The following is a 12,510-nucleotide window of genomic DNA, read 5'->3' as shown; positions in this document are numbered from 1 at the left end:
TGTGGAACCATCTTTGCTTCTAAAGGAAAAAGTGGGTTGGGTGCTTGCGTGCGTTTTTAAAAACAAATTATCTTTGAACCACATACAGTAAGTTAACAATGTCAGGTTCTGATGTGACCAGATAAATGGTACATCGACATAAAGTTTTTAAAGTTTTGGAAAAAGTTAAATTTAGAGAGAGAAAACAATGATAATAATGATAGGTTTGCAACAAGGCTGACAGAGCTGATCTATAAGTAAGAACACACTAACTTGCAATAGACACATGTTTGAGGTATTAGAGAGGAGAATATAACATTGCAGTTTACACTTAAAGGGACACCTGTCCATGCATTGGGTAATAGAACCAAAAACGAGAACTAAAAAGCACAAGGAAGAATACGGAGACTCAAAAGTTACCAAACCACATAATTTTTTTTTCTCGTTATTGTTTTGCCCCGTCGTTCACATGGTTTTTGGTATTTTGGGGTACTCGTAGCAGCAAGATGGCTGACAACCATTTCACCTCTCTCTGGGAGAGCCTCGTATTATATCAAATATATAGTGTACAAGCTTCTTAACCTACGAATATTTCAAAGAAAAAGCTTTTTTATATAGTTACAGACGCTACCCTACTTACAAATGAGAAGTAAGCTGCTTCAGTGCTATATTTTGTATAGAATGTATGCGTAAGGTTTAGATAAGTATGTTTAAGGCTTGTATAAGTAACCTGTATTGTTTTGGACTAAAAAAAAATAAACATTTCATAACATAAAATGCTTTATAAAGATAAATAAAGATAAGTTTAACTTATTTTTGGAAGATGAGCTTCAAGAGTGAGGCGACTTCTTCCTCCGTGGTAGAAAATGGCGGAAAAAAAAGCGATCCAACCATTTTCTCAACCGCATCAAGCTTTCTCATTCCACTTGTTTCAAAAGAAACGTCTCGCCTCTTCTTTACACTTTACACCAACCATATTGAATGGATGCACGAGATATTAAACAATAAAAACTTCAACATTCTGAGCGTGCTAGAGATACAGTAAGCATTGTATGTTTACACACGAACTAGGAAGTAATAGTTGGATTCCTTCTTTGGGGTGGATGCTGGGTGACCTCTCACAGTGCCACACGCGGGTAGCGACAGAAGCACTACAGTAATTTCCTGTACCCGAAAAAAGGTTGCCACAATACAAAATCTAACTTTTTCGACATCCCGAAAAAATGTTACGTACAGTGGAACCTCGGTTTTCGAACGCCTCTCAGTTTAAACAAATCGGTTCTCGACCAAAAATTTCGAGAAATTCTTGCTTCGCTTTTCGTTCCAAAAATCGGAGTTCGAACGCCGGTTGCTAGGGTGCGATGCTGAGCGGCGTACGGGTGTAGATTGCCCCCACCCCTCGTGAAGAACTGTTATGACGTGCGCGCGCACTTCTTTTTGCTTTCGCTTTTTATCCTTTAACCGCTCACCACTTTTTGTGGAGACCCGGGTGCTAAATGACGTGTAAACGACCTGATTTTTTTAGTTGTACACGTTCATGTTAGCATAATCTTTCGTACGTAAGATTACGCTAACGCGAACGTACGATTAGCCTGGGTTAGCTTCATGTTTACGTTCATTGTAAGCGTTCAGGGTGTTGGAACAAATTAAAACGATTTTACATTACTTTTAATGGCAAAAACGATTTTCGGTGATCGACCAAATCGGTTTTCGAACAGGGTTCTGAAACGGATTATGGTCGAGAACCGAGGTTCCACTGTGTTAGGTCGATAGGTCGTAAGTAGGGGAGCGTCTGTATTTTAAACCCCAAATCCTTGAGCTTGATCCTACATCCAAACTTTTAATTAATCTGAGTAGAAATCGAGTTTAATCTGAAATATGGACCGCACTAACCTTGGCTTTTTTTTTTCTTTTTTTTTTTTTGTTTTAGCAAAAAGTTCCAGGAGAAGCTGATTTACAAGGTAAGTGTCAAAATCGAGTGATGGTTCCTGCTGCCTACTTCTTGTGAGTCATCCCCTTGCAGCCGGTGGAAAATTAACTACACCCTGCCCAGCTACTGTTCTAGCTCTATACCCGCTACCTGGACAAATGAAGCTCCAGCACCGGCAGGGCCGTCTCGCTCTGCGCTGAGCGAGGTCCCTTTCACGCGATGATGAATAGCTTCTGTCAGCGCCCCGGGCGCTAATCTGCGGGAAAAGACGTCGCCTCAGGTGCTCGCCGCGGCAACCTCGTGTCGCAACACGGGAGTTCTTCAGACTTGCAATCAAGAAAAATACATAGTTTTACTGCTGGAATCTGCGGTGCGAGAGCGGCAATTAGCACCCGAGGCATGCGCTAATGAGAATTGACATCCTTTTTGACAACGCGTCTGAGGGAACTTGTTTGTCGTTTGGTTGCTATTTTTCGCTTATGTACTGTATTTTCAGGACCCTAGAAATAAAGGGCGCGGTCTCCGTAGCTTGTTCTATTTCTGTATTTACCACATACACAGGGCGCACCGGCTCATCGGTCACGGGTGCCCTCTGCTTCTGCTGCCTTATGACAACACAGACGAGCATCCAAGTGCATTTTTGTATACAGTGTTCGTACAGGTGGTTAAAATCCTTGAAAGTGCCTGAATTTTAACGTTGTGTTTTCAAGGACCAAAAAGTGCTTGAAAGTGTTACCATGTTTCTCAACAACTCTTAAAAATGATGCTGACACTGCTCTCTGGTGGCTTTGCCATTGCGATTCTTCTTCCCTCGTAGTTAATGGCAGCTGTCATTAGATTGTATGGCATTGTCCTATGAAGAGTCATTGCCCACTACAGGTCTTGCCCAAGAGAACCGGTGCATTCTACACCTAAGCAGGGTATTATGAAATGTATTTTTATTAGTGCTAGGATTACGTATCAATTATGGACATGCCCAAAATTATGATGAGAGGGTTTCTTCCAAGCGCGTTGCGGGGGCATGACAGAAAATAATTGAGAAGCACTGAGTTATGGGAAGGTAGAAATGAAAGTTAGTGTGGGTGGTGTATATATTGAGTAGATGTTTAGTTTTAAATAGTTTGTTTTAAGGTACTACCGGATTATAAGAGCAATATTTACTTTGGCTGGTTTTAAAGGATTGATTTGGCTTCATCTGAAGGCGGCGTCTCTGTGGACCTGGACAGAAAATATTCCCACGGAAACGATCCAAAATCCTGTTGTAAATCCTCCCACAACACTAGAAATATGAACTGGCTCAGTTTTCTCAGCAATGATGACTTCGAGCAGGTGTCTTGTCCCTTGGGCATGAATTATATTTTGCTCATGTATTCATTACAAACAAGTGCTCTGAAGTGTTTGTTTTTTTGTTTCGTTTGTATGTGTAGGAACACATGACGCTGTGCCGGTTTGCTGATCAAACCGCTCCCCAGCTTCCTGCAGAGAGGCGATTCATAGGTACCTCCGACGACACGTTGACACCACCTAATTTATTTCCAGTGTAGTTGGTCAAATCAGGAAATGACACACAGCGAAATAGAATGTATTGAAGAAGTAGCTTTTGTCTGGAGAGCAGGTTTGGCGTTTTGTTGAATTTTGTCTTGAAATACACAGCGTGACTCTCTCTCAAAAAAAAAAAAAGGTTTTTGTTTTTACGGCTGTTTGGGTCAAAAAGGTTCCTGACCCCTGCATTAATACATCAGTCTGTATACAAACCGTATATCATAAGAATTGGGCTTTTCATGATATATACACAAGTCAAGCCATTTTTATTTGTATAGCCATTAATCACAAGAAGTCTCAAAGGGCTGTACAGATTGTAGACTACTTTTAATAATACAATAACAAAAAGGAAACCGAGAGCAATGAGAAGATAAAATGATTAGCTAGTGGGGATGTAAATGCCCACCAAGCCAAGACAAATATATCTTGATTAATATTTGAATCTTGTCCTGGAGGAAAATCTGGAAAAATCAGTAACAGTGCTAGAAACAAACAATTACAATTTTTTTTCTTCAAAGGATCAAATAGCATCTGTATTTTTACCTTGCCATAATTTTATTTGATGATAAGTTGTGTCTCCACTTGGATGTGGACAGTATTGGGCGCATTTCCGGGAAAAAAAAGTACCGGTACCGTTACTAGCATCTTCATTTAAAAGGTAATTCCGTAACCCCCCAGATTACTGACATCCAAAACTAGCGTGTTACTCTGAAAGTAACTATCTAGTTACACATTATTGTATATACTTGCATTGAAGACAACTACCCAAAACTGCTTAACATAGCCACATAATAATAATAATAATAATAGTTTCCTTTGTATTGTCATTCTTTTGTAACAATGTACACAGAACGAAATGTCGATACACCTGACCCGTTGTAGCGAGCCGATGCAGCCGCAGCCAACAGAGGGCGCCACCATTTTACCAATTAGGTATGACTCGGCCGAGGCGCGAACCAACGACCTTCCAGTCTCAAAGCGGGCACACTACCATCTAGGCTACTGAGCTATAATAAAGGAAAGAGAAGAAAACATGTACAGCAATCTATGAAAGCAGTGAAACCTTCAGGGGCGGCATTAGCTCAGGAGGTAATGCGCTCGTCTGGGGATCAAGAGATCGCAGGTTCGAATCCCGGCTCCTCCGTGTTACATGTCGAAGTGTCCTTGGGTAAGACACTGAACCCCTAATGCCCCCAGTAAGCAGTTTAGCACCTTACATGGCTGAACTGCCGCTATTGGTAAATGTGAAGCACATTGTAAAGCGCTTTGGGAGGTCTTCATTGACTTGACAAGCGCTATATAAATGCAGATAATTAAATTTCATTTCATTCATATTTCTTATGTAATCTTGATAGCTAGCAAAAGAACACTTAGCCAGAACACTCCACATTCTTTTATTTTCAAACCACCTGAAGATATCCTCCATTGCAGAGTATTATCCAAGTCAGGGTTTTTTTTCCATTGCAAAAATACAGATAAGAAACAAAAATTCACATTAAACGCGTTTTCCAGAAATTCTATGCTTACGTTTGCTCCCATTGATTTCCTGTTGGTTTGTTGTTCCTTATAAGCCACGCCCCCTCCACACACGCCACCAAGCATTCTCTGATGGTGGATCGAAACACTTATTCAAACTTGTGCATTTAAGCTGACCTTTCTGATTTCAGTATTTTACTTTATAGTTGTAAATACGGCTTTAGATGCAAGTATATGCGGTCGGGAAGATATCAGTAAAGAGAAATTATTTCCTTCCCTGTGCCACTGGAACTGTATTGTGTTTTACTGCGTAGGGCCATATATACACATGCCAGTTTTGCTCCGTCGATTTTTGTCATATCCAGTACTTAAAAATGCGGGAAAGCAAATAGAAGCTCATTATGTATTTTGCACTAGTATCGCATTGGGTTAGGAAAAATTGGCCAGGGGGCTTATCCATTCACTTATTCATTTTCTGCACTGCTTATCCTCAGTAGGGTCGCGGGGGTGCTGGAGCCAATCCCAGCTGTCTTTGGGCAGAGGGCAGGGGACACCTTGAACCGGTTGCCAGTCAGTCGCAGGGCACACAGAGACAGACAACTCACTTGCTCATTCACACCTAGGGCCGATTTGGACTGTCCAATAAACCTGAACTGCATGTTTTTTTGTAATATGGGAGGAAACCGGAGTGCCTGGAGGAAGCCCACGCAAGCACTGGGAGAACATGCAAACAAAGAAGGCTGGTAGCTGGATTTGAACCCATGACCTTAGAACTGTGCTGCGGCCGCGCTAACCACTGCTCTGCCCATGATGCCTATCCAATTTTTTCCTTTATCATTTTTCAATATATAGTTTTTTAATTGACATGTTATATTCCTTTATATTTATTTCTAATTTGATTAGTTTCATTAAATTGGCTTTGAAACGCTTGCAATTAAAGAAACTAATTTATCCGGTAACTCTTTTAAGTACTAAATTTGATATTTAGTTAAGTAGTATAATTGTGGTTGTATACATGTTTATTATTTTTCGTTTTTCGGCAGTTTAATTTTTTAGTATTCCTTTAGTATTTTGTTGTTATACTGTAGTTTTATAGTATATTGTAGTATTTCTGCTTTAGTACTATTGTTGGAAATCCATAGAAGTAATGTTGTTTTATTTCTGTTTTAATTCTGTAGTATTTTCAAAGTACAACTTTTTTTGTATGTCTGTATTATTTTTGTAGTATTTTTGTTGTAGTTTTCTAGTATTTCCATTGTAGAATTTTCAGAGTCTGTCTCTTGTATTTTGTAGTATTATTAATGTAGTATTTGTGGCGTAATATTTCTCTTGTAGTATTTTTGTATTTGAGTATTACTGCAGTATTTCTGTAGAATGTTTTTTGAAGTTTTTTCATAGAAGTATTGTTTCAGTATTTCTGGAAAGAAAATTCAACGGCAATCATCGATTATATCAAATCGCAATAACCAAGATTTTCATACTAAACGAATCGGCACCTTAGTGTCGTGATACAATCAAAACTTGACCAGAGCATTATGTCCCACCCCTATTACAAAATAATACGTTACTTCCAAACTCCTTATTTCTGGCACTTGCAGAGTTCTGTTTCAAAACGACGCTTTCAGTGAACTCACTTTCCGGGTCGATACCGACGCCGTGAAGCAGCTGCGGTGAACAGCTGTCAGAGATGTCGGAGTGTCGCTGTGCAACATTTGTTCATGTAGAGGCGACTGGGATTGTTTTACACGCCCTGCTGGCTACTTTTGCCGCTATGATTGACTGAAGCGAATTGCTCAAGGTCCGTGGACGTTTTTATGAACTTTTCTATTTGTAGGCGTACATACAACACTCGTAGACTGGAAAATAAATAAGTAAATCTTGTCACGTTGGTTGATAAATGTCTTAAATGTAAGTATGTTTTCTTTCTTTTACGAGAAGAGCAAGTTAAATGCTGTATAATAATACTTCAGACGAGAAATATTGCCTGACATTGCAGATGGCAGTGAATTTTGCTCCAACTACGTATTGTTTTTCCTGGTTTGTAAAATCAAATGGGAGCAAAATTTTGTTTCACATTATTTTGGCAGAAATTCACTCCCAGATAATTACACAAACAGTCCTAATGTTTATTTGCAAAACCTTGATTCCTTCGGATCGTAGATGGTGGCGAAATAAAACTATGTTAAAGTAGTTCACATAGAAAATATTGGCCAGTAGCTATATTAGGTATCGAAAGGACTTACTTATATCAAGGTATGAGCACACAGCGGAATACATCTGTGACCGTTTTTTTTTTATCAGGAACTATAAATTAAAAGAACATAAACCTATACATAGTATCAGTACTTGGTACGGTATTGGTGATTATTCAAGTTGAGAACAGATAACTGCTATCAGTCTATAAAAAAAGTGTCATCCAACACCCTTAGTAAAACCAATCATATGAATATAAGTAAGTTAATTATATTTTTCAAGTTAACCGAAGACGTATTCAGCTGTCTTACATACTTTTGCCTGAAAAAGTATACATTTAAATATTTCTTTTGGGACTATGAGTTAAATTACACTTTGCTGCAAAAAATGACATAAAAGTATATAATAATAATTTAAATTGAGATTTTCTTGTCCTACTGATTGACACATTTTCTCCTTTAAAATGTTCTTTTTCTAGTTATACAGAAAAAAAATACTTTTCAATAGAAAAATGAGATTAATAGTATTATAATTGTGCTATTATGGGTTCTTTTTACTTTTTTGACTGAGAAAGAGGGGAAATGGTAAATACAAGTACTATTATTATTATGTTGAATATATTTATCCAGTAAATTATAATGTGCAAAATGACCTTATGTCTGCCATATGATAATTTTGCTGATTTCAAAAATATATAAATCCTCAAGTATTTTTCTAACATTACTAGAACAATTATTACAATATATGATTACGTGAAATAAAACTAGAAAAATGATTAAAATGAGAAAATGTATGTATTCTAATCACAATTGCATTTGTGATGTGCAATGTAAAACCTACCGTATTTTCCGCACTATAAGGCGCACCTAAAAGCAAACCTTTTTTCAAAATCTGACCATGCGCCTTATAATACAGTGCGCCTTATATATGGTTTGAACAATTTTATTGGCACTTTTAACAGCAATTAAACACATTCACAATTTCATTATATCATATTCTAACAATATGGATCAATATTAAGTCGCAGTCTTGCAACTAAGGCAAGCTTTGGCCGACTAGATTTTCCCCCGAAGGCAAAGTAGTCCGCGGTGAATGCTGGGATTTATATACCGGCGTTTCATTTCCTAACCAATGTGTCAATCATCATTTGAATCAGTCACTATTGGCTAAAGTTATTCTGAGGTAAAGGGGGCGGTACCTTGTTATCATTTACAAGCTCGCATAGGCTAAAGGGGCGAAACAAAGCCTGCAATTGGCCGAAAAAAATAAATGTGAATCACACGTTGGGTTGCACTACGGCATAGAGAAAACATTTTTTACTATTCTGTATTTGTAAATATTTGACTCTCCTGGATTTACTACACTCACGGTTGTAAGAAGACCATGGTTACGTATCATTATTGAACGTGACGGCTGCAAGAGAATTTAGGTGAGCTATGCGGCTTTATATTTTCCCGGTACCTTGTTTTAGAACGATCTTCATGTTTCTGTGATGAGTCTATTTTTAAACTAAATTTAATTCAAAGTGTTTATTGTCATATGCACAGTAAAGAACCCCGTTTCCCTGCACAATACAATTCTTACTTTGCCAAAATGGAAACTAAGAAATGTTTGGTATTTCTTGAATCCCAAGACTTCAACCTTCCGAATGATATTTGGAACGATGCATTTGAGTGATTGGTGACATCGTACAGCCACTGTTTCCGTACATGTCTGAGACACGTATTTGCTTCTTTGCAAGCTTTCGGAATGTTAAGGGGGTAATAAGTTTGACTGAATTATCTATTTTGTTGACGTTCCCATTGTAGCGCCTTATAATCCGGTGCGCCTTATGTATGGAAAATATAGGACCAAAAACTATTTTTTGGGGGTGCGCCCTATAACCCGGTGCGCCTTATAATGCGGAAAATAAGGTACTTCAAATCCGATAATTTATGTTTTTATCATGGCAGGCAAGCAGTGCATGGGCCTTGTCGACTTGGACCGTTCGTGGGCTGCAGAATCACACGGCTACCGAGTGCAAGTGATGACCATGGAGCCGGACACGTGCTCACCCAAGAACAACATGTTGATAGGACGGCCAAGCATTGGAAATGGAGATACCTTATTGTGAACTCGTCAAATGAAAATATGCTTTTTGGGGTACATTTCACTTATCTATTGAAATATGACAGCTAAGAAAAAAACGTTTTTAATGAGGCTATCATTCTTTTGGTTTACTAGGTAACCACAATGCAGGAAGTATGCAAGAGTCTCCTGGCTCACAATATTAATAAGTTCTATTATTTCCACCAGGAAAATAATTGAGAAATTCCTGCACAAAAATACCTATGCAATGTGTTTTTAGGCTGTTTGAAGTTAATTAAGATGTCATTCTTCTGTTTATCATCCATTCTCTGCTGAAGCTCAAATGGTAAAAAAACAAAAACAGATAAGACCCCATAACAATCCCTACCCCTCGAGGCTTCATTATCAAGGCAGCATTCACCAAACACTAACAATATTTCCTCACTTCTCCCTGCGAGGGTTGAAATCCAGTTCGGATCCAAAATAACCAGGATTTGACGCCCAAGGGTGCGTGGCGCTGAATCAGGGTTTCACACACATCCATTGTAATGAGCTTTGTGGCAGAAACGTCAATCAGCACATTTTCAATCGGCGAGTTGATGAATTACGTCGTCCGGTTGAATAAATCACGTCGCGCACCGATTCCGGCCTAGCTACGAGATGTCTCATTATACGCGAATGACATATCTGAATTTATAGTCGCATGTGTCCTATTTCAAATGAATGGAGCGGATGTCAGCCAGGAGCACCTTTCAGCTCCGTTCCTGACACCCACAGTTGTCAATTTTCTTCCCTGCTTCAAAAAATAAATGTATTTTGTATAACCAGGAACAAAAAAAGTATAAAAACTGCAAAGGAAATTGTGCTTGAAAATGATTCGTTTTTTTTTTATTTTGTACATTTGAATGAATGAAACTTATTTCGAACATGACAAAAGCAGAAAAGAAACAATAAAAATGTTAACTTACATATACGAAAGGGAGTTGGAAGAAGCATATGCTTATTAAACCATTCAGTCGCCGTTTTCTTTCTCTCTGTACTTGCCAGTATTGTTTTTTTGTATCTGAATTTGAACAGGTGAATACTTGGACATTATTTGAACTTACCCTGGAATTTGTTTCAAGATTAACCTCCACATGCAGACACACAAATACTTTTCCTGGTGGTTCTCACCGGTTGGATCTTAAAGTTACTACGTCCCCTCAAGTTATAGTTTCCTTCTTCTCATGTGAAAAGGTGGAAAACTCCACTAGATCAAACAGTTTTAACAATTTGAACTGCACAAAGAGAATATAGGTATGATCATAGTATCCTGCCTATATAATTCTTATTGCACATTTTTGGTGTACAAAAAGGGGATGGAGTGAACTTCTGTTATTTTGCCAAAACTTTTGCACAGTACGTTAAGTATGGCAAAACTAAACAATGTAATAAGGACAGTGCATTATAGTTTCAATATAATTATCGTTGGAATAGAAAATCTTAGTATCATCTGCAAATATGACTAATTTGAATATTTTGGAAACATTAAATATAACGGCAATATATAAATTGAAAAGCTTCAGACCCAGGACGGAACCCTGTGGTACTCCACAACAGAGGTCCAAGTATCCACATGTCCACTCTCCCATTTTCACACATTTTAGCTTTGAATCCATCCTAAGGCCACTCCCCTGATGAGGTATTGGTCCGTTTTCATACATACTAAATTATGATTAATAGTATCAAATGCTTTTTTAAAAAAACAATGTATATCCCGGCTGCGTATCTCTTCTTTTCTATGCTATGATTCAGTAAAATGTTTTTATGCCTGGATGGATGAGTAGCTATACCAGGTGTCATATCGGTGCTGATACCAGTCATACTGCAAGGTATTGATACTCGCAACTGTGGCCAATCATCATAGTCTTAGTCCTGAGTGATATTACAACCAGGGACTAAAACGTGAGACCTAAAGGAATATTGTTTTAAATTATTTTCTAAAATTTTAATGACAATATGTTCTGTGGAGTTCCCATTATTTCTTTTTAAAAACCTATTCTTTTGAGGGGGGGGAATCTTAGGTACAACCGGTATCAAGAGTGGACATCAGTATGACTACTAAATAGTTAAGTATCAGTCTGAGAAGGGTGTGCATTTTTTACATACAGCTGCATAGCTGGACATCTCTTTGGGGTAAATCCCATTTTAAAATTCTTAATCTTTTTGGGTGTTTCTTATGCATTTCAATGACTATTATTAATATGCAAATTTTATGCAGTAATCCCTTACTATAACAGGGTCCACTTTTCACTGTTGCACTGCTTGATGGATTTGCATTGTGCTCAGCACTCTGATTGGCTTCACAGTATGAGAGAAGAGTTATTAAGTAAAACTTTTCAGGTACACTACTGCCATATCTTATTCATTGCGGTTAATGGGGACCAGAAATTGCGGTTCACTTGTAAAAATGAATTGCTCAATACAATCTTCCACTTTTTAATGGTCAAAAGGTTGGCTTGTCTGTAATTTGCGACTGGGGATAATGGAGACCAAAATATTTCTCGACCCGCGATGCACGAAGGCCGCAAATTACTAAGAATAGAATAGAATAGAATATGCCTTTATTGTCATTGTTACAAAATGGGTTGAACATATTGTGACAACGAAATTGGACGTGGCACTCCATTCTCACATTTAACAGTGAGGATAAAAGAAAACAAAGAAGATAATGTTATAATGTACACAATATTTACACAAGAAATGTGGGCATGTAGGGGGTTACATACAGTTTTAGGATCGTATTAGTGCAATATGCGGTAGTGCAAAAATAGGTAACGAGGGATTACTGTATATATACATTTGTTGAATTTTTGGGGCTGCAAAAAGGTTTTTTTTTGTTTCAATGTATTGTGTGTATATTTTATTGTATGAACATTGAAAAATAAACGAAACAACTTCATAGATTTTACCTACAACAGATAGTTGGTTTTTTTTAAATGCAACCCCTGCAAAAAAAAAACCGAGAGAAAACGGTATGCGGGACTGGTCCCAATCATCCAAAAATAGACACTAAAGTAATTGTTCCGTTCCTCCTTTCCTATTCACTCTATATACATCGGACTTTAAGTACAACTCTGAGTCCTGCCATGTGCAAAAGTTTGCCGGCGACACTGCGATCGTGGGATGTATCAGAAACGGGCAGGAGGAGGAGTACAGGAAATTGGTTCAGGACTTTGTCCGATGGAGCGACGCAAACCACCTGCACCTAAACACCACCAAGACCAGAGAGATGGTGGTGGACTTCAGGAGAACCAGAACTCACCCGGTTCCTGTAACCATCA

The 12,510-nt window shown here is 38.2% G+C and overlaps 1 protein-coding gene across 1 annotated transcript in view; it reads left to right on the top strand.

The window, feature by feature from the left end:
- The window catches only part of gstcd (glutathione S-transferase, C-terminal domain containing), a 71,576-nt gene extending 61,368 nt beyond the window's left edge, over positions 1-10,208 (top strand). The window contains exons 9-11 of the mRNA XM_088341882.1: positions 1,910-1,940; positions 3,337-3,406; positions 9,073-10,208. Coding sequence (XP_088198008.1) covers positions 1,910-1,940; positions 3,337-3,406; positions 9,073-9,233 — 262 coding nt within the window. The 3' untranslated portion in view covers positions 9,234-10,208. The remainder of the gene's footprint in view (positions 1-1,909; positions 1,941-3,336; positions 3,407-9,072) is intronic.
- Positions 10,209-12,510: the final 2,302 nt, after the last annotated feature.

Source organism: Urocampus carinirostris, chromosome 8, assembly GCF_059441175.1.
Source record: "Urocampus carinirostris isolate Australia breed hairy pipefish chromosome 8, RoL_Ucar_1.0, whole genome shotgun sequence".
NCBI classification, from domain to species: domain Eukaryota; kingdom Metazoa; phylum Chordata; class Actinopteri; order Syngnathiformes; family Syngnathidae; genus Urocampus; species Urocampus carinirostris.
The sequence above is the reverse complement of the archived record's forward strand: the minus strand, read 5'-3'. Positions and strand labels throughout refer to the sequence as shown.